Here is a 23876-nt window from a genome sequence, read left to right on the forward strand (position 1 = left end):
ATGAAGCAGCTCCTTTTGTGAATAATACGCTTTTTAAAAGCCCGGTGAATGACGATATGTCACTGGTGACTGTGACTTTCATGTGTATCAGACAGAGAGGAATTAGGACCTAAAATTCCTGTTCTAACAGTCTTCCTGGAATTTAAGCTGTAATCTGGACAGCAGCATACATCAGTTGCTTCCCAATGCACTAAATACGACAGTGTAAGGCTGACAGTTACAAAACAATCAGCAGATTTTCCTAAACCTGTATATTTTGCCTGTTTGGCAGGAGGATGGATAACATTACAGATAAAAAATGAAAGAAATGCCCACACATGATACAAACTTTTAGTAATCTTTTTATCACTGTCAGCACTGGGAAACCACTTCTAAGGTTAGAGAGAGGATGTCTTCATAGTTCGGTTTTCCATTCCAGCAGGTCGAAAGAGGTGATCCTGCCCCTCTCCTCTGCTCTTGTGAGACCTCACCTGGAGTTTTGTGCGCAGTTCTGGTGTCCTCAACATAAAAAGGACATGGAACTGCTGGAACTAGTCCAGAGGAGGGCCATGAGGATGATCAGGGGACTGGAGCACCTCCTGTATGAAGATAGGCTGAGGAAGTTGGGGCTGTTCAGCCTGGAGAAGAGAAGGCTGCGTGGGGACCTCATAGCAGCCTTCCAGTATCTGAAGGGGGCCTATAGGGATGCTGGGGAGGGACTCTTCGTCAGGGACTGTAGTGACAGGACAAGGGGTAAGGGGTTAAAACTTAAAGAGGGGAAGTTTAGATTGGATATAAGGAGGACATTCTTTCCTGTTAGGGTGGTGAGGCACTGGAATGGGTTGCCCAGGGAGGTTGTGAGTGCTCCATCCCTGGCGGTGTTCAAGGCCAGGTTGGATGAAGCCTTGTGTGGGATGGTTTAGTGTGAGGTGTCCCTGCCCATGGCAGGGGGGTTGGAACTAGATGATCTTGAGGTCCTTTCCAACCCTAACTATTCTATGATTCTATGATTTGTGAGCAATGAAGGCCATATTAAAACAACCTTATTCTCTTGCAGTCCAACTTCAGTCCATAAGGCTTTTAAGATGCTTTGTATCTAAACTTCTGAAAGAAATATTTCTACCTAAAGCAACTTCATATAAAGTTCTCTTAAAATGTCACAATGAAGAATTCTGCTTTGCAATTTCCACCATTTTGCAATATTTTTCACACGAATCAGGTACAATAAAATATTATCTGCATAAAAAAGCTTTATTACTTTATAACTGTAGAATAAATAACATTGCAGGTATTTTTGTAAGTGAGCTGACCATACAAGAACCTGTTTTCTTCAAATAAATAGTTTTCTTTTTCAAGGAAAATACCTGTGGAACCATTCTGTCATAGGGAAGACTAGCATTAACCTACAAAGGGAGTCTAGCATGTTTATATTAATGTTCTCTAAGTATTCAGGAGATGCTGTATAAGCATTGCAAAGCCTATAATCCACGTCCTGAAAGATCTGCAATGTTTCATAACATTGAGAGTACAATTAGAAATGTGAAGATAATCAAGCTGGTTTTATTCTTACTAGCCAGTATAATGCAAGGTACAGCAGAAGTCAGGAATTCATCATCTTTCCATATGCATAAGAAACATTCCATTGCTGAATCTTTTGTTGGCACAAGCTCACTGCTTTCAGTACTCAACTAGTGGGTTAAAGCTGCTGTGGGTAGTCTTTAAAAAAATTTCAACATCCTTTGTTTGCTGTACAGATGAAGTTTTAGGCAGAATCTTCTCAGTTTTGATGCAAATGAAACTAAAACCTTTTTGGTGTTTCCCAGAACACAAAAATGTTCTGGAAAAGCCATATGTTCTATCAGGGTGTTCACAGAACCCCAGGAGATACATGCAGTTTCAGCAGCCTGTAAAACTGGGAGTCCCTAGAGCCTGGCTCTGTTCTTCAGTCTTGCAGGGAACAAAATGTGTGACTGTTGCTATCTTAGACCCAGAGATTCAGATCAAGATCTGTCACCTCCTGAACGGTGATTCGGGAGCAGCCACCTTGGTATGTTCACTCAGAGGCAAGGGAACTATCACTGTGTGGGCACCCAGCAAATTTTGAACAGACAGTCTGAAACTGAAAGATACTGCTGCAGAAAACACTGCAGTCCAGCTACTGCAGAGGTGACCTCATTCCTCCTGTCACCTGCAGTCCCTGCCAGACCCAGAGGAACCACAAATTCATAAGTCTCTGTCTTCAGGGTGGAGATAAGTCCCTGAAACCATCTGCTCCCTGGTGGTTCCCAGTGCAGTGTTGCTTTCTGGCAGCCGCTCCTCCTGCTCACACAGCCAGCCACCCTGCTTGCGCTGTACTCAGGCAGGGTGGACTCCTCTTGAAAGTGAGCTCCTTAGAGCATCTTTCAGATGCTGCACAGGCAATGCTAGAGGAAAGAGAAATGACAGAGAAGATAAAAAGTTCTGGCTTATGCACAGAACCATCATGTCCTAATATAAGTCAAAACCCACTATGCTTTAAAATCAGAACATACGATTTTTGTAGCTATGCTTGTCCTATTTTTCTTTCTTTTTCCATTTTTTCCTGTATCAGGTGACATCTTAAGTGAAATTTTCTATAAGTTGCCCACACATTTGAACACTCAGATCTCACGTTACTACAATGTGAAATAAACTATAGCTGGCAAATGATGATTTTCACTGAGCTGTGAAGGATACTGACCATATTCACTTAATTCTCTGCAAACTTTCTGTTGGATTTCAGTGAGCTGACTCCCATTTCCAAAGGCCCATATTTCGTTTTCATTTTTCTTTTTTCTGACACAGTAATTTGAGGCAAGTCAGTGTATTTTTAAAAGCCAAGAACCTGTGACAACCAGTCCCTGAGGGGGAAATATTATTTAAATAATTCTCTGTAGTCTCCTCTATCTACTAAAAGAGAATAAATATAATTAGAAAAATGTGACTAATATCTTTCTCTGAATCCTCAGCATGTGTCTCTTTTAGCCATCTATTCTCACTCCTCCAGGCCCTAGTGCCACATGGGCTAAACAGTAAGCACAGAACCTGTCTATAAACCTGAAACTAAGGGTATCTATCTTATACCTACTAATATAGGGGGATCTTCTAAACGTTAGTTTTCAGGCTCTTAAGTTGTGCTTTCTGTAGAGAAGGTGCCTTACTGACTAGAAAATGCACCTTCACCAGCTTACCACTTTCAGCAGTTTTTGTTCTTTCAGTATTCCCAATAGTTAGAGAACTATTATCTGTTGGGCACAGAGGAGGAACTGAGAGACAGTTAAATGACTTACACTGAGCCATATAGGTATCCCGTGCAAACTAGGATGTGATGATGTTAAATAATACTGTAGAGCAAAACACTTCCCTCTGAAGTTTAACTCCCAGTTTAAACTGACATATTCTACAAAGAGGCACCATGTTACAATACCAATGCTAGTTAAATGATGGATTGAAAATCAGTCTCAAAGTACCAGAGCAGCACATTCTCCTTGTGCCTTCCTTGTTCATAAATTGTGAATCACATATATCCCATCAACAGTGTGTTGTGAAAAAACAAGATTTTCCTTGTTAGATCAGGCAGTACCATTACAAAAATGGTATATTGTGCTTCTCACTTTATTTTGCAGATAGATAAACAAAGACTACTTTAATTACCATGATCTAACATGCCATCTCCAGAACAGAAGGTACAGTACTGAAAGGTATAATACATTTGCAATACAGGGAAGGTTTATTTTAGGCATTAAATGAAATGACATTAACATAGACTATAAAAAATACTGCCCTATTCTTAATAGAATCTTTCTTGAAGGAACAGTTGTAAAAATGGATTTCATATTTTACTGCCTGTCAAAATATTAAATGTTGCACTAAATTATATTTCTGGAAATATGAAGCTTTTGCCAGAAACAAGAAATAACTTCTCTTATTGAGGGTGGCCTGTGTGTGTTTCAATTTCTTGGATTTCATAATGCAGAGTTAATCCTTACTAGACATCAAGTAAGTAGGAGGTTAGCAGTGTCACAAAGCTCTAAAACTCAAATCTTTTCACTAAAACCACTATCTATTTTGTGATTCATTAGGGCAAAATATCCATCATCAGTATGACAAGCAAACATGAGGACTGAGTGGCAAAGAAATATGTAGAAAAGTGAGGGTTGTGGGCTTTTTAGGAAGATTAGAGAGATGGCACCAAAAGACAAGAAAGGTATGAAAGAAAGGCTATATTCAGGCAAGAAGAAATCACAGCAGTAGAAAAATTATGATTTTTGATACCTCAGTCAGGCAGCACAGAACAGCTGCGGTGCCTAACGGAACAAACAGTTCTTGCACCTGCAGAAAGAAAGGAAATAATAGCAACATAGCATCTTCCCAATGAAAAGAAGTAGATGTGGATGTCCTTGAGAATATAAATTGAGATCCCCGTCAAGGTCACAGCCCAACAACCATGGGAACAAAACAGATCCAATGGCACCAAACACCTTGTCTGGGTTACTGCTGTATACCTAACACACAACATATTTTTTCATATACGCTTCAGCAGGAATATTTGTTCAAAAAGTTTTGTATAAGCTGTGGCAGAGCTGCAGGAGCTGGAGAGAGCATCCCCCCATGCTGTGGTGCTAAGTACAGAAGCAGCTGGCACCCTGGCTGCACACTGCAAAAATAAGCATGCAGGCACTGGTGCTGTGCCCCAAGGGGGTCTTGGAAAAGACGGTGAGCACCAAAAACATGGGGTGTGTGGATCCCACCATGATGCTGAGAGGCAGTCACTATCACTGCAGAAGAATACTTCTATTCAAACTGCAGACATCTTTCTTCCTAAGTTTATGTAGAATAATAAGTGGCTACTTAAAGCAAAGAGGGAATTATGTCACATTACTGTCCATCTGACAGATTTCCAGGTACAATATAAACTGCCCTGAATGGTTATCAGACAAGTACCTGAACAGTCTAACTTTATCAGCATACACAGGATTTTGCTACATACAGAGAGCTTGCAGAGCACATATTTAAGATACACAGTCATGAACACAAGGCGAAACATCAAAAATAGGACTTCAAGGAAAGAGTACAACATTTCCCAGGACAGACATCTGGATATTGTAGAGAATGAAATTTTGAATGGAACTGCACCAGAAAAATCAAATAAAGCCCAGGTTTTACAGACAGAGAAATATACCATATATCACAATATATTCTTACAGGACAGGCTTCAATAGCTCCCAAGAACTAGGTCACACCCTTAATGTTGGCTGACTGAAGCTACTGCACTGCTATCATCACTGAGCACTTTTGTATCGAACAGATTTTAACATATTATTCTATTGGAATTAACCAGTGTCTTATGATACGGAGCAAGCTACCTTTCATTGTCAGGCATCAAATCATTTTAGTATTTTGCTGGTACAATGTGCTAAAGAAACTCGTTTGCCTGCATGTAGAGTGGAAAAAAAAAAATTGCCTGAATAAGATGTAGATAAAAATGGATACAAAAATTAGTCCTGAAGTACTGTATATTTCCCAAGGCTAAGAACTCAGAGACAGTTATATTTAGCTTTAAATGCTCAAGCCCAAGTTTCTTCTCAGAAAATGATAGATCCTTGTCAGAGAGTTTAAACTATGGCAAAGACATTTAAAGGAAGATCACATTTTATTTATTTGTGATCACACTACATTCATCAATAAAAGAATAGGTATGTCATAGACAGTGAAAGACATCTGTGTAGTATCATGTGAATTTGGAACTCAGATATCAAGTATGGACCAAATCTTTCTCTTTTTAGCAACTGGGCTCTGACCATGTGATGTATCCGCATCAGGGTTTGAAGGATTTGGGTGGTTTCAGGGGTTATGAATTTGGCATGCAGATATATATATACATATGGAGACTTATGGCACACACTCAGGCATACCTGAAGTAGTTTCCTTTTGAAACAAAGGTTGTCGTTATACAATAAGACACTAGCTAGGAAGCACTATTTTAATGTAGACACAAAGTCTTTGCTACATAGCTCTCAACATTATTATGGCACACACAATGTTAGATTGTTGGCAAGCTATTTATTATTTCATATCCATAATACTTGATAAAGATGCTATTGCAGGTGTCCTCTTTACCTATCAGTTACTAAATTATAGTAACAGGTGGACGTCTCCATTATTATCTCTGTATTTTTAATTGCTCTGTAATGTCCTACTGATACTGGGTAGCACTTAGCAAAAAGGACAGGAAAGTGTGCATTTAGTGATTGTAATTGACATACTACAGGTAAATTTCTTGCTGTGAAAGAAGAAAGATGAAGCTGAAGATATCTAGATAATTATCACATCTAGAAAATGTCTACAGCCTGCCCATTGGTAGATGAGGATGACAGCATGTGCTTCATACTAATTCTTGCATTATAAAGATAGAAAAGGTGTGTCTTGCCCTCCTTCTCTTGGAACATTTTCTTGACTGAAATCTTCTTCTGCAATGATGCATTTGAAGGCAGGTGCTCCTACATAACAAAACATTCTGAAGTCTGGTACCACAGTGGTTCAAGTCAGCTACCCACACTCTCCTGTTCCAGTTTCTAAAAAGGAATTGCAGCTTGTTTATCCTGAATTGACCTCCAGCAGGCTCCTTTCTGAATCATGATCACAGTAGCAAGACTGAAAGAGAGATGAGCAGCACAGCTGTAGCCATGGTTTCCAGAGAAGGTTGTCCCATGACAGCTGGTTAGGGACAGCATGGAGGGATCTGGTGTGGTTTTCTATTGCTAGGTGTATGACCCTGAGGATTTCATAGAAACGTCTCTCTGTTTTTGGAGTCAATGGTACTTTCTCTTCAGGGTCTGTGGAGAGATCAAAGAGCAGTGGGGGATCATGCCATGTGATGAATCTTCCATGGCAGAAGCAAACATGAGAATCATAGCAACCATTGGAGTCTTCTGGACTGAAGTTTGGAGTGAAGAAGAAGACTTTCCAGACAGATTCACCTGCAATTTACAGACACAAAACAGCTGGTGATAAAATGAAAAACCGAAAGTCCTCTAGTCTTATGAACCTTTAATTTACACCACAGGAAATCAGTCTTTTAGTACAACCTTGCTCTGTAGAGGAACTGCAATATACTGGAAGAATAAAACAAAATTGAGCGAAACAAAAATAAGCAAAACACACTTTCAGACAACACACTATTTATGAAATAATTATGATTATTTCATTCCCTTGGATGGATTCTGATTAACTAAACCATAGAATACTTAAAAGAACTTTGCATTTTTACATAAACTGTGCCAAGAAGATTTGCATAAATATTTACTAAGCTATTGTACTGTCTTCTGCAAGACTTATTAAAATGTACCTCTGCCCCTTGACCATATCCAGACATTTCTAGGTCATGTCTGCTTCTCATTTTACTAATGAAAACAATTTCTTTTTTACCTTTTTATCTCTTCCTCTCTTTTGTGTATTAAACTATTGCCCCCTGCCACATGCTTTCATTGCAAGCACCTGGAGACAGTTTCTTACATTATTAAATGTGATGGCATGAAAAGGTGTAATGGATGCTAAACTGCTCTCTCGGGCCTCTAGATGGTGGTTTTGGGATTTTTTTCCAAAAATAAGTAACTGTTACAGTGGTACAATTTTTAGGTGATGAACTGCTTTGTAAAATGGGAAGCAAAGGTCTTCATTTGCAGTTTGGTCATTCTCTTTCAGCTTAATTTGCTGTGTACAGAAACTGAATTAGTGTAACTTCAGTTAGAATTTTCACAGTTAAAAAATACTAGTTATTTCCTGGATTAAGAATAAACAGATATCAATTGGCTCCTTCAAGAAGCACTCTTGAACAGAAGGTACACTGCAGAATCCAAAAATATTTAACAAGAAAGGAGCAAAAAAAAGAAAAAAAAATAAAAGAAAAAAAAGGCTACTATTTTCCTCAAGTATCACAGAACAGACAGGAAAGACAGGCAGAGACAGGCACTTCCAGGGAAACACAAAGTCCTCCCAGCCAGGGAAGCACACTGTTCTCCAGAAATGGACCAGAGAATCATTAAATAGATAAAACCCCCTACTTCATTCTTAATAAAAGTAGGACATTAATCATCAGTAATTTCCATTCCTCAGCACCCTACTGTGAAAAACATTTATGTATCACCTCATTTTTTTTTTTCAGTACTGGGGGAAAACTCTGGTATTTTGTTGAATTTTATCAGAAAGCTTGTTAATGTTGCAACAGATAGCCACAGATATATGTGCACTACAGTGGTTAATATTTATTAATCAATTCATCAGTTCAACAGAATGGAAAATACTAGAACATGTGGGAAGGGCAGAGATGAACTGGTATATGACAAGCTGTAACTGTATCATACTCAATTTTTAAACATAAAAACAGGTTTAAAGAAAGAAATGTTTCAGTGGACTAAAGACTCACAGGCTGTAGTACTAGTCTATAGCATGAATTTAAAGGACAGTATGTGACCTTCAGATTCTTTACAGCTTCTTCTATCCCACAGCATTTTTCACATTATGGGAGATTTTACCTTTTGGAACCAATTCAGCGACAGAGCCTGGAGACTTCCAGTTCACTTCATCTGCACTTAAATCAGGGTCGGAGGGGTGATGGTTATTACACACATTAGACTGGGAGAACCCTCCAAATGCTGCCTGGAAGCCAGCAAAGGGGAAGGAGCTTTAAATGCTGAGAGTGACTTGCAGGCACAGGCAATAAGACGTGGCAAGCTTTAAAAGGCGTTGGCTGTTACAGCTGCAATGGCACAGTCTTACTGGGAAAAACAGAAGGAAAGGGAAGGGAAGGCAAGGCAAGGCAGCATTCCTTCATTTACCTTTTGAATAAGATATTGAAAGGTTGGTTTGATACTTGAATTCTTTGCTGTTTTCTCAGAATTGAAATAAACAAACAAAACAACACTTCTAAAATTTCTTTGAACTTATGCATGGAACACTTCCAGGAGCAGATATATGCCTCTTATTTACTGAGATTTAGAATTTACATTCTGGGAAGGTATGTAATTCCATACTAAACATTCCTTCAGGCCCTTTAAAAGTGTTTAGTTGGCAAGATGGACAATGAATAACAGAAAAAGCCAAAGGGCTTTATTAATCAGTGCACTGTGCACCTTTGTAAAGCACACATTTGCCCTGCCTGAGACTTTGATTCAGGGCACTATAACAGCTTGATAGAAAAAGAGAAAAAAAAATTCTATAGCTATTAAAATGTCAATTAATAGAATTCCAGTAAGGCCATGCACATGAGAACTTTGTGGTCAGGGTGTCTTACCACACATCTATCTTTGGTGCTACACTTGTGCTGAATGACATTGAAAGGAAATTTTCAGCCTTTTTTTTTACAGTTGGGCACTGTATCACCAGGCAATTTAAGGGCTTATAAATAGCAATATAAAGTTGGGGATTTTGAATTAATGCAAGTCAGTACAAGCAGCTCATGTAGGTAAGACATGGGGACAAGGAAGTAATAAGGCAGTTGTACCTTCCCCCCCCCAAAGAATAAAGAATTGTTCAGGTTTTGCTCTACACAGAGTAGACAGCATGTTGCAGCATCAGGTGTGGGGTTGGGGAGAGAGCATGTGTGACATCACATCATGTCTGAATCACACTGCTAGTGTTTTGAAGAGCTAGTGCTAGTTTGTTAGCTATGCATCTATATAATGTCATGATCATACTGCACAAAACACTGAGCTCTGCAAGAGCAAAGTCTGTTACTGTGTAATGCTCATCTGTTGTACTGCAGTGATGTTTCAGCAAGGATCTGGAACTTCATGTGGTGCTGGAGGAACAGCAGCACAGACTTTAACTGCCAATTTCCCAAGCATTATAAAACTAATGCATATCTATCAGTGTCTGTTGCTGTGGAGCAGCCAGTGTAATATACTAGGAGACATAAAGAGTTGTCAGACTTCTAATCTGTAAAGCTGATGAACTGTATAAGACTTGATATTAAAAAGTAAGAGCTCTCTCCCAGTCTCTCAGCTGATATAAAATCTCATTTTGTCAGAAGGTTAACTACAAGGATCAAATTAATCTCTCAGTAATTAACGATACCTTTGTTCTGCAAAGCATCTGGATAGTAAACTCTCTTTATATAGAAAGATAACTATATGTCTCCTCCTCAGTGAAGTTAGTAGTAAAATTGTCAGGGCTCCCCTGCAGCCAAGTATATCAGGTCCCTTCCAAAACAGAAGGCAAGCTCTAACTCTGTAGCACACTTAAAGATACTATCCCAGTGCTTCACAGCTACTTTATTTAACATCCATTTTTCCTGCAACTCTCCAGCTCTCTGAATTGTCCAGCAATTCCACCTATTCAACTCTTAGAACATCTCTTCCCTTCACACATTAAGAAAAACAGAAACTGCAGAAGCTGTACATCTAAACAGTCTCACATTAAAATTGGTTGTAATTAGTTCAAGCAAATATGCTATGAACATAATTGTTCAGAGTTCTCCCTAACAGACTCCTGTTTTAGTATCCTTTACTCATCTATTTATTCTCTTATACTTGAACAGACAGATAGCTCCAAAAGACAGGCAGCAGTCATGAGATCAAATAAAAGTCTCTCAGTAAGTTATAGGAATATTTCCAAGATGAAGTAACACACTGGATAGGGATGTACTCTCTGTTATAATATCACTGTTCTTAATCACTGATGGCTAAATGGCGTTTTTTGATAAGCAGTTCTTGAAGTGAATAGAAGCTATTGATGTGTTATTGCCTGGACCTCATTTTTACTGAATTTAGTCTATGACTTATAGCTTTATAAGTTTGCTGCAACTTATCTCCTTTGTTCACATTATGTTTTTTATTCTTTCTGTACAAGAACAAGTTAAACGAGTCTGTTCTTCACTGTAAATTGCAGTGCTGGTCTCTCCTTGACATCAGATGCCTTTGAGCATAACCCTGTGGGCGTAACGTATTGATGTAAATTGCCTACAGACTTTTCCTGTATCTCGAGTGTGCTCAGTAGCCATTGTCAGCTCCTACACTCCTAGATCAACCTCTTCAACATTTCTACAGAGTAGCATGAAAATTACATTCTTCAGATAACTCTTGTTATTAGATTGAATCCTTTCTTCCCACTTCCTGTATCTTTAGACTCATTTATTGTTAGGTTCTCTGCTAATCTCATATAAAGTAGATATCACATGTGTATATATTCAGATCTTCAATAATTTAGCAATTTAGAAAAGGTTTCAGTTGTGAAACCCTTGTAGAGCTATATGTAGCTCCTAGAGAATATTATCTGGTTGCTATAAAGAAAATACAAGCATTACTTTAATGACTACGTGCATTCCCCAAACAGCTAATAAAAATCTGCTATTTGAGTTTAAAAATTTCTAACTTCATTATTCTTTCAGTAATTTTTTCTTTTCTTTTTTTTTTTTTTTTTTAGATACTTATTTTAAGTATCTAGGTATCTTACAATGTTATATTGTTACATCAGTCAAAAGACCGTACCTTACGTCCTGTAGTAGGAGGTGGAGAATGAGTGGTATTCAAAAACATAATGTTATTTTATGAAAATCAGTTGTTGCTAGAAGAGGCTTGAATAAAGAATTCTGCAGAACATACAGTATTTGAGGTAAAACCATGGAAAATACCAATAGTAGTAGTGACTTTAAAATCTTACAGATAGAAATTGCAGTGTTAAGTATCCTCTAAACTGGAAAGGATTCCACATGGATGAATATATAGTAATCATACTAAACAACTGCTGGAGTAAAAGACAGTGAAACCATGCTCAGCCTGCTGAAGTCAAGACAGAAACTTCATGACTGAGCTCATTATCTAGAGTAAGTGATGTGCTTCCATTGAATTCTCCTGAATTCTTCATCATCTTCAAAAATACTTGATTAATCATTTATAGTGTTTTCTTGTTGACAAAAGTCCCAAATGGGAAGAATCTGTAGGTACAGAATCTATGCTGCTATAATGCAATTATATGCTTCTTATTTGGAAGTCTTACTTAACAGCAGTATGGCAGAATACATGTTGCCCTGCAAAATAAATAAATAAATAAATCCATCCATAATAATTTGGTGCATGTAATCCAGACACTTGCTAAAGATTTTTTTGAAACAACTATTTACTTGCTGAATGATGCATGTAATTTTCAGTTCATCCAAGCAACAGTTGACGGCATGCTGAAAATAGAATATAATGGTGGAACAAAATTAAAAAAACCCCAAACTGGTTATTTCCAACCTAAATTCAAGAGTCCTTGAAAACAGAAAAGCCTTATTTTATTGCTTGTGAGAGAAATAGTATCAATTTGCATGTACTGGTTTTCCACTGGAGTCACTAAGAGATAGAGTTAAGAACTGAGACACCACCACACTGAAGAATGTAACAGATAGTCGCTTTGACAAAGATGGCAAATACCAAAGAGAAAACTATCCCGAACTGTGTTTTGCCTTTTGTTCTTTCTGCCCTTCAAACACACATTTTATTAAAAGAAGATAAATTGAGGGCAATGATTACTCCCTTACATAAAGTGGATGCAATCATTCTGAGTGAAATGAACAGATCTGCAAGATTCAGAAAGCAATTTTCCTGATACTGAGCAACCATAAAAGACAAAGAAAGATGCAAAGAAAATCCCAAGCAACCTCCGCAGAAATTTTCAAATGAGCTTGAACCAACCAAAACCAAAACTATCCCCACAAATTTGTATATAAATTATCATTTTTTTCAAAATTTAGATGACAAGAAAACCCTTGACACACAGAATGCTAATAAAGTATTCCAAATTATTAATCTAAAAACTGGTAGTGTGTTTAACCTTTAAGTAGCAAGATGTACATCTAAAAATAAAAACAATTATGCAAACATAATTTGAAAATTAAAAGTATAAACTTTGTTATGCTGTTGCCTGGAATTTTGTACACTGCCAAAGAACACTGAATATTTTTTATTTTAAAAACTTGGGTACATTATACTTCCTTATCGGTGTCTTAGTTGAATATTTAGTTGTTTGGTTAGTTGGTTGACTTTTTTACTGCTAAAAAGCTACTAGGATAATTAGGAAATCTTCTGAAAAAAATGGGTTTATCTTGAAAATTGAATTAGTTAAGCACAAATGACAACATAGCAAAGGGGTTCCTTTTGTCAGGGTGAAAAAACAATAAATATTGAATCAAGGAAAGCAACCACTTCTATGTGATATGGTGCAAAAATCTCAATACCAGGCAGTCCTAAATATTAAAAAAGTAAATCTGAAAGACTGAATTTTCTTTTTACTGTAAAGATTATAGTATGTATAGTTTAGCATCTGAAATAAATGAGAACAGTTTTTGTCTCAGTGTTAGAAAATGCATCTCTTTGCCAGAACCTGAAACTTGTAAAAGATTAGAAATGGTGTAAAACTTTTGGGGGAATACCTGAAAGAAAATTGAAACTTGTATTGTTTGTATTTATTAGAAAGAAAAGTTGAGAAAATTGTGCAGGTACCAAGTCAAGTAAAACTAGATAGCTTGGAATAGCACCTAATACCTTGGGGGTGTGATCAGAATTTCAGGTGGAAACTGAGTTTTGAAATACGTAGGAAAGTTTATATCTAGTTCATTAGGGTTCCTATGAGCCTATCATCTGGAAACAATACATTTCAAGAAATGGAAAGCAGAAGTTTACTGAAGGTCTGTGATATAGAATAATGTGATTAATAAGAGTATGTTCAAACAATGCAAAAATCCCTCAAAATCATGAATTAAAAATAAACATCAAAAGGAGATAACACAAGATATTTTCTTAGAGATGATCAGGGACTCATATACATTTATTCCTAATAAAATTTCTGGAAGTCTATTTTCTGTTTTTACCTGTTCAAGGTTCAGGTATTTCAGCAGTCTGCCAGTCTGGATCTCTATACAAAAACCAAACAATTCATTTCACAGTTCTCCAGTCAACATGAATGTTTGAGTTTGAAGAGAAGAGTTTTAGGAAAGCAATGGGAAAGAGTCTCAGGAAAGTAATTTTCTTTTCTTGGTGGTATGCAAGATAGATACAGACATCTTCAGCTATTCTCCAGATAACAGAAAGCAGTGGAAAAGGGAAAAAATCTTGACTCTCTCCTAATTTGCAGCTTAAAGAATGCATGTATGCAGTGCAGTGAAAAACAGGCTTTACCTTTTGAAGTGCTAAAATCTCCTTCATATTAAAAACAAGGACAGAGAAGGGTCTCCTGGGGCTGCAGATGGGATGAATACATTTCAGCTGTTCTTTATACAGCTTCCAATGCTGCAGCCATTCCTGCCCCTTAGTTTTCAATCTAAACCATGAGAAAGGGAAATGCAAATACAGAAAAACAACCAAACCAAACCAAATCAAACTGAACCAAAATAAAAAAGAAACACTGAAAAGAAAAAGAAAACAAACCAAAAAACAACCCAATCAAAAACAAAAAAAGAAGAAGAAGGTCTCTATTTCACTTCAATCAACTGGATTAGGAAATTGGGTTTCTGTTCTTACAACGATTAGCAAGAGAGTAAATATATTTTTTTTAAAAGAAGCAAGGATTTAACTTCTTTTTTTCTGGAGCACTGCAAGTCCCAGTGTATAAATAGCTCTGCCTGAGCCTAACAATAACTCTACTGCCACTGTCACAGAGCAGAGCAGAGGCAAGAAAATACTGTAACAATATTTGTCATGCTTGTCAGGGGAAACACTTTCCTGCCTAAAATATTGTTAGCAGAAATGTGTATCAGTTGATCAGGTCAATTTTCTTGAGCTGGATATAAACAGTTTTGTGGTGTCTGTTCAACCTAGAAATACACTTCTCTCCTTTAGCAGTTACATTATTTCACACTTACTAAATAATATGCCCATGATGTGTCACCCAAATTTAGCTGCATTTGCCCTGATATATGGATCAAGATAGCAAATTAAAATATTTAGTGAGATAGTTTAGTTAAATTACACTTAATACTTGTTCTGCTTCCTCCAGCTGTTGCAGTTGAAACGCTGAACATAAATGAGGGATTTGGAAGATGATTTGGAATTTATGGAGGCTTTTCTTGATTGTGGTGCGCCCACGAAACAGGCAAGATCAGGTAGAGAGAGAAAAAAAACCCAACAAATGAGGGGGCAAACAAAGATTGAAGATGATACCCACAAAGCAAGTTAGGAATGATGAAACAAAATATCTTCAGTAATCAAGAAGATGAAAAGATTATAGTGGACCTCAGCACAAAATAGTAGTAAATGACTCAGATGTTTTATGCAGGGCAAAAATGTATGTCTTCTTAACATCAACAAAGAAGAAAACCAGGAGCAAAGAGAGAAGCCAAAAAGGTGTTAAAAAAACCACACACATGCCCCCCCAAAAACAACAAACAAAAGCAAACCCTACTTCTAAGATAAAAGACTTATCTAAAGAGAAAAGTGAAAGTGAAGGAGCCTGTGAGACAAACAAAAAAAAAAAAAGTGCAGAAAAGGTAAATGACAGGAAAACCCTCATGAAGGTCAAAGTTCACTACAGAAGGGGAAGATACACAAAGATTTTGTCAATTAGAAGAATCAAAAGGAGATTCAGTGTCAATGAGACTAGAAGCTCAAAAATGGGGATGGAAAGGGGAATAAACAGATGGGAAAAGGATGAAAACAGGGTAGAAGGACACAGTTCAGAGGGGAAAATGGGACTGCTCTTTGTCCAGCAAAAATGTGAACTGAAGACCACAAGCTATTACTGAACGAAAAATGAATTTACTCCAATGACTTACATACTGTAAATTGTGCTATTTAAGTCTTTCATGGAATTGTGTAGCTGAACCAGTGGAGAGCAGACATAAATCTACATCACACTGACACTTCAGTGTCCTCATGCATGTGACCCTCAAAACCAGAAAAGTGGTCTGCTGTTCTTGCCTCCTACTGTTCAGGAAACCTCAAGAAAAAGACTTTGCTACAGAGTATAACATGCAAATGTGTAAATATCAGTAAAAGATGAGTATGTATTTATAGAAACTTGTTACTTATTGTTACAGTTGCTACTATTTCTGTGATAGATTACTTAGTCACTGTGTTGCTGTTAAGACAATGGCTGGTAAAAAGGCATGAGGTTTAATGAGACTTATTGACATTTATAAAGTTATTTTTGAGAAGGACACCTATGCCTCCACATTAAAAGCTGCCCCAAACACCTGTAAGAAAGCATAAAAATATTTTCAGAGAGCTGATAGCAAACAGAGAAGATAAATGACCATTTTTGGTCATGTGTTAAAAGGAAAATTGAACAAGCAAAGCAAGTGGCACCTTCTCAATTAGATTTTAAAGATCTTTATGCCACTGTAACTCAAATCAGGATCTGTATCGCACCCATGTTTTTCTTTTCTGACCATTCTTGTCAGTTCTTTCATGACACTGGTTCATGGATAAAATGTCACTCTGTACTACAAAACTAAATCAGCATGTATTGTACTACATAGTCTAACTTGGTTATCTTATTGACTGCATATTTCTAGACAGGCCCTTATTCGAACTTTCACTGATTTAAAAGAAAAATAACACTAATTAAATTACAGGATTCCCAGTCAACTTCAAAAGACTCCCATAGTGTCATTCCTGACATTTATCAAAATAATAATGTTTTTCACATTGTGAAAAACGTGGCAAGGCATTTCTAATTTTAAATTCAAGGTACTTAGTAGGATTTATTGCTCATTGCTATGCTGCTACTTAGTACACAATTTCAAAATCTGGTGACCTCTCCTAATTTTGGATCCCTGCAATGTGGAGGTCTTTATGTAAGCTAGCTATGAGCCCATACTGATCTGCTACTCACCTTTGTTAGAAGTCTGCCTTAGGTTGAGAAGAATTCTGCTTGTTTCTCTTTTGATAAAACTGACTAGCTTAGGTTAACTGGGAGGTAGATGTTTACACTGCCAACTTCTACATGCTGTCATCACCATCCTGAGAATTTGCTAAAAACTGAGATGTCAAGAGCTTTGAGGGTACCAAAGAACCTCACTGGCCCTGCCCTGCCCTAGGGTAGATGTTTATCCATGCACCCTGCCAATGGACCAGGATTCAGCTCATCCCAACATCATCAGTTCCTGCCCAAGTGGACAGTTCTGTCTGTGCTCTCATCTCCTCCTGCTGCTGACTGGACTCCCCGGATGGACCTTGAACCTGAATCACCACTTTACCAAGTCAGGAGCCACTGGTGAATACTGTTAGCAACATGTAGCTCTGCTTGCTCTGCTTGCCCTGCTTGGGTAGTGGAAGACCTTTTTCCATCAGTAAAAGCGCTGCAGTGCTGGGGGCACTTGCAGTTTTTCCAGAGTCACTATTACAGTGAAGCATCACCCCAAGTTAGAGAGTCAAAAATCTTGTCCCTCCAGCATTTCTAGTCCATCCTTAATTTTGTTTTCTAAGGTTGAATATCTATCTATATGGTGCCGCAACTTATGAAAAATCCCACAGTGTTCTCAAATAGTGGGATAAACATCTTTCAAGTACAGCAAAAACCTACATATTTAACTGACATGGCCAGAAAACACAGGGGTTTGCCTTCCTTTTTCATATGTTAAACATAATTTTATATCAAATAAAAGTAATTCTATATACTTTTAAAATTAGTCTTATTCATCCTTAATGATCATTCAATGACCTTTGAAATATATTTGTGGATGGATATAGTCAAATATATTTTTGAAATATAGTCAAATATGCAGCAAATCTGCATTGACTCTGCTTACGTGATGCGTGCAGCTTTCTCATATTAATGCATGCAGTTTCCTCTGTTCCTGTTGTAGCACATAAGAACAAAAGCTCATTTCAGATATTTCAAATGAATTTTCTTTTTGTCATCTAATTCATCCCCCTGCCACTGCACAATTGTTCCCTACAATGTATTTTTTAAGAGCTCCCTTGATGGATGGTGTCTTCTATTGTAACTTTTGTGCTACTATCATTCATTTCCTTTATTGCAGAAGACAAAGACATTTCATTGGCACACTCCTTTCACGTAGTGTTTTATCTACTAACTTTTTCAATACAAATCCTTTACAAACTTCTGCTGGAGTTTAAACAAAGATTTTGGTGCAGGTGATTGCTCGGAGTTCGTTTGGGTTGTCCCATCCCTCAATTACCTGTTGCATTGTCTAGCCCAAATTTAATTTCTACACCTTTTGTAGAGTTGTAGACTGAATTGAATGTTAAAATCCCTGTGAATTTACTGGGAGGTTGGTTTCATCTTGTTTGCCTTCTGTTCAGTAAAGTATTTGACCTTAGCTTAGGAATACTAATAATAACCTCATGCTTAAATTTAGAAAACTACAATATAATCTATGACTGAAGATGCTGAGGGCTAAACTAATTGTTCAGGCAAGGACCGACATATGCTCCTCATCTTCCATCAAATCTCCTACTTCAAACCATTAAAAAAAAATTAAAATAGTAAATTATTTTCTTGGCACTCTGTGCTGTTTCTTACTAAAAAAAGTTAACAAAAATGTTTTATTTCTTTGTTATACTGACACTGATGGATAGGCTCTGAGTGATTTATTTAATGTTTTCTAAAAGTCTATAGGAAGAAGAAACCTTTCAATCAAGTTTTAAGAAGTTTAAGACAAGTGTCCAGTTCACTGGACAGCTCTACCTTGTACAGTAACCAGTGCTCAGCATTCAGATCTTACCTCCCTGAAGACTAAACTGATGTCTGCTTAGCAATATCCTCTAACACCAAACATAAGTTCTTCAGTTACTCGGCATCCCATTGGTAAAACCTTGTTGCATTTTATTCTTCTATCAGATACATGGCTATGTATACATGACATACTACCTAATATATCCAGGTAAATCCCGGTGGTTTTGAACTATGTGGTTCATAGACCTGGGTGCAGAATTTGAGCAAAGCCCTTTCCTTGGGCCTCCTGGAGAGATTTAGCTGTGTAAAATAGTCCTACACAATGACCAGAGAGCTCACCTGAGATGTAATCAGCCACTGAATGAGTTCATCTCAAACTAGAAGAAAGCAACAAAGGAGCCGGGAAACTCCAGACATTGTCATTCATTCTCTGTGTTAAATCTTACAGTTTTAAGTGTAAAAAAGACAAAATTGCTAGCACTTAAGGTGGCATTAGATTTCTCTCACAAAAATGAGTATAATCCAGATTCTAACTTAAAACTTCTAGTCAATCATTTTCATGGGCCATGAAGGGTGGGTTTTGGCAATTTTTCTCCCCATGATACATGGGTGGCAAAATGAATTCAGTCTGTTTTTATACCTCCAATCTCTGAAGCACAGTTAAAGGATTGTACGTAGACCACAGCTGCAAATCAGGTATTTGATCTCTTTGGCTTCCTGATCTCCTACTTTTAATTAATTCTATAATTCAATGTAATAATTCTAGCATGCCTCAAAGTATCTTTGAAAGCACTTATGACAAAAACTTAATCCAACATTTACTGCTATTTATTGTGGCACTATGAGGTCCAGGCTCTGTTACACAAGACAGTTAAACAAAGAAAGTACATCCTTGAGCATAAAAGCCTATATCTTTTTTACTGGTCTAAGTGTATGTCCTCATAGACGTTTACTTTCACGGATTTAACCCATTATTTTAGGAAATAATATAAATAGAATATAAACAAGCTTGCAGTCTAAAGTCATTCAGTTACACATTGTATTTCCTCAAAATTACTGAAAGCGCTTTTGGCGTTACATGATAAGGTATAAATTTTATATATATGCTCTCCTCCTCACTGAAGTTAAGAGTGATGACAGCAATCAATGGATACTGTGAAATACAAACATCTGTATACGGGGAGTTGTTTTTTGGCTTTTGAAGCTTACATTCAACTTTTAATTTACAGTTCTGCAAACAGTCTCCATCTCTCAATTTTAGCTCAGTTCTTTGTCAAAATCCCAGATCTTTAAAGATCTGAGATAATAGCAACATTAACAGGAAACACCAGAAAATGTTTTTCTATTGTATTCACTACCATGGCTCCTACTACTAGGCATTTTTATGTTAATCTCTCCAAGACAAGTAACTAGGCACACGTTCCCCCATTCCTCATCTGTTGAAATGGAAAAGAAAATGGATTATGCAAATTATTTTCAGCTGTAAAACAGGTTTGTTTCAGCACTGAGCGGTGATTTGCAGTGATCAATTCTGCTTCATACTATAGTGCATTGCATGCTGACAGACATTTACCACAACCTCAGTCTAGTGATTAATTAAAACATTCTAATTCAGACAGTGTTTAGATGGTTGCTTAACTTTCTCTTACACTTCTAAAGATGGAAGTCTAACTAGCTGGCTGTTTCTCTACTAATACTCTGTTTCTTTACTAGAACTGAATCAGTATTGCTAACTGAGATCCTGGTACTTAGGCTGTGTAGACATAAAAAGGTACTTAAGGGGTCTTTCATTCTACAGCAATAACATGGATTTATCAAGCCTGACAACATGAAAAAAATACTTAGTGGGGAATACTCAGGCCATTGTGTGCATAGACACTGTCTTTGTTAGTTGTAATCATCTGCCAGCATCTTAAATTTGAGGAGTACCCACTAATGGAATAATCCTTTGCAGCACTCAAATAATTTATACTTAATTTTCTTACTTGATTACAAGATAAAAAATTATAAACTTTTTCACATTTAAGCTGTGTTAAAAAGACACAGTAAAATGTTGACCTTTACATATTTTTTCTGTCTTCAAAATATGAACACTCCTCATGGTTACTTATAATTGGATTAAGTACTTTGAGAGATAGGTACTAAAAAACATTCTGTAAAATATGAATAGTACTTTTACTTTCTTTTGTTCAACCTGCTAATTGATGAACATTCAAGTATGCTTCTCAGAACTTAGGGTTTTTTGTTTTGTGTGTTTTGTTGTTGGTTGTTTTGGTTTTTTGTTTTCCCCCAAAATAGTATGCTGTAACTGTTTAACAGCATTGGCTGAAAGTAAACCACTTCCTAACTGAAGATGAGAAATATTTGGTCATATAAAAGGGAGAAGAAAGAGGACTTTGATGATGCTCAAGAGCTACAGGCATTGTATAATCTGTTTAGTATCAAGTTTCAAATTCCAGTTAAAGCATTTCTCAGCACCTTTTCTTGATTATGACAACCTCACTCTGAACACCAGCAGGGTTTTCTAAGCAAGCCTTTCATTGTCACTACATGGTCCTAGTGTTTGGACCTACTTGATATTCTTGACATCACCAGAACTTCTAAATGACTTAGCAGCCCTGCTAAGGCAGAGCTGAATGAACTGAAGCAGATAAACGAACAACCTGTATCCTTGTGTAATTTTTTGCAATTGCCAGTTGCTTTTCTATCCACTGACTAATTATGTTTACATTGACCATAAAACTATACCGAGACATTAGTTTTCAATACTTTTTTTTTTTTTTTTTGCTAAAATAAGCTTATTATTGCACCTTACAAGGTTTTCAGAAGGATAAAACTCCAAACTGTCAATGTATGATATTTAATAGGATAATTTCAAATGTAAAAAAAGCTGTTGGTAATTTTCATAAACCCAAATGTCACAATCCAATCTACATACTGTAGGGCAAGAACTGCATTTTCCCTTAATACAACTTAAACATGTCTAGGACAAAAAAGTAACAGCTCACTAAAGGCAAATAGCTTTGCTGGCTAAGCGGTTTTGTTATCAAGGATATGAACTGATGCTCAGGTATCTATAATGCTTTCAGGACTGAGATTAAATTTCCACTTGTCACTGAACAGGTCCATATGGATGGGTCAGAGCTATGGACTGAAAACCTGCCTGTACAACATCCTATCACATTGAAGAGAGACAAGATAATATAATTAATTTAATCTTGAACACTTTACTGAATCTTGAAGACTATTTTCACTGAGCAAGTGAGATGATTGAGATGGTTGAGAAGCTGACTTCTGTGATATAATTAATGGACAATACACAGGTAACAGGCTGTAAACAAAAACTTAGGACAGTGGGGTAATGACAAATTTATCTTATGGTCGACTAACTCTTCCTAACACTAAAAGGGTCACTAGTGCTTTATTACACTAGTGCTAATTCTAAGTACTAAACTATCATGACTTTATGGAGTTTTTACAGTCTTGTTGACTTTTATTGTGTGATTCCACCATGATTTCTAACTTCATGATTTCTAACTTTCTGCTCCTACTATGAACCGTAGGCAACCTATTTTGCTCTAAAATGCCAGTGTTGAAGAGTGAGTGAGTGTGTCTGACAAATATTTCATTAGAGTCCTAGATCTATGAGACCATTGGGTCTATAAAAATAAATGCATTATATTTACTATTCTGATTATTATGATTGAACTGCACCTGACATATGATTTTCAACAAAATTTGGGGTAAATCTTTGAATAAATTTGAAAAATGTTACAACATTTTTTGTTTCATTGGAGGAACTTGTTCGATATTACTTCAGGGACTTCTCATTTCTACGAAGAGGTCACTGAAAGAACTATGAAGAAACTATTATTGAAATCCATTTTTTTCCAGTTCCAAAAAAATTTTACACAAATCCGTCTGCAAAATTGCCCTACTAAGAACAACAAAACAAGAATGCCAACCTTATGAAGTTCAACCACGACAAGTGCAGGGTCCTACACCTGGGTCAGAGCAATCCCAGGTACGGCTACAGACTGGGCAAAGAAGAGATTCAGAGCGGCCCTGCAGAGAAGGACTTGGGGGTGCTGGTCGATGAGAAAATGAACATGAGCCGGCAGTGTGCACTCGCAGCCCAGAAAGCCAACCGTATCCTGGGCTGCATCAAAAGGAGTGTGACCAGCAGGTCGAAGGAGGTGATCCTGCCCCTCTACTCTGCTCTTGTGAGACCTCACCTGGAGTATTGTGCGCAGTTCTGGTGTCCTCAACATAAAAAGGACATGGAACTATTGGAACAAGTCCAGAGGAGGGCCACGAGGATGATCAGGGGTCTGGAGCACCTCCCGTATGAAGACAGGCTGAGGAAGTTGGGGAGTTGGTGAGGCCGCATCTGGAATATTGTGTCCAGTTCTGGGCCCCTCAATTCAAGAAGGACAGGGAATTGCTTGAAGGAGTCCAGCGCAGAGCCACAAAGATGATTAAGGGAGTGGAACATCTCCCTTATGAGGAGAGGCTGAGGGAGCTGGGTCTCTTTAGCTTGGAGAAGAGGAGACTGAGGGGTGACCTCATCAATGTTTACAAATATGTGAAGGGTAGGTGTCAGGATGATGGAGCTAGGCTTTTTTCAGTGATATCCTGTGATAGGACAAGGGGCAATGGGTGTAAACTGGAGCATAGGAAGTTCCACATTAACATCAGGAAGAACTTCTTTACTGTAAGAGTGACAGAGCACTGGAACAGGTTGCCCAGGGGGGTTGTGGAGTCTCCTACACTGGAGATATTCAAGGCCCGCCTGGACAAGTTCCTGTGTGATGTACTGTAGGTTACCCTGCTCTTGCAGGGGGGTTGGACTAGATGATCTTTTTAGGTCCCTTCCAACCCTTGGGATTCTGTGATTCTTTTCAGCCTGGAGAAGAGAAGGCTGCGAGGAGACCTCATAGCAGCCTTCCAGTACCTGAAGGGGCCTATAGGGATGCTGGGGAGGGACTCTTTGGCAGGGACTGTAGTGACAGGACAAGGGGTAATGGGTTAAAACTTAAACAGGGGAAGTTTAGATTGGATATAAGGAGGAAATTCTTTCCTGTGAGGGTGGTGAGACACTGGAATGGGTTGCCCAGGGAGGTTGTGAGTGCTCCATCCCTGGCAGCGTTCAAGGCCAGGCTGGATGAAGCCTTGTGTTGGATGGTTTAGTGAGAGGTGTCCCTGCCCATGGCAGGGTGGTTGGAACTAGATGATCTTGAGGTCTTTTCCAACCCTAACCATTCTAT

General features: G+C 37.7%; 1 protein-coding gene across 15 annotated transcripts in view; it reads right to left on the bottom strand.

Moving 5' to 3' along the window:
- Positions 1-1221: 1221 nt before the first annotated feature.
- The window catches only part of STS (steroid sulfatase), a 106268-nt gene continuing 83613 nt past the window's right edge, over positions 1222-23876 (bottom strand). For 14 of the 15 annotated variants that reach the window (XM_065677501.1, XM_065677498.1, XM_065677495.1 and 11 more), the window contains one exon: positions 3597-6977. In XM_065677501.1, the coding sequence (XP_065533573.1) occupies positions 6595-6977 (383 nt within the window). In that variant the 3' untranslated portion in view covers positions 3597-6594. Of the gene's footprint in view, positions 2403-3596; positions 6978-23876 lie in introns of those variants that run through there. The other variant, XM_065677502.1, reaches the window with a different exon arrangement.

Source organism: Lathamus discolor, chromosome 4 (assembly GCF_037157495.1).
Source record: "Lathamus discolor isolate bLatDis1 chromosome 4, bLatDis1.hap1, whole genome shotgun sequence".
Lineage (NCBI taxonomy): Eukaryota > Metazoa > Chordata > Aves > Psittaciformes > Psittacidae > Lathamus > Lathamus discolor.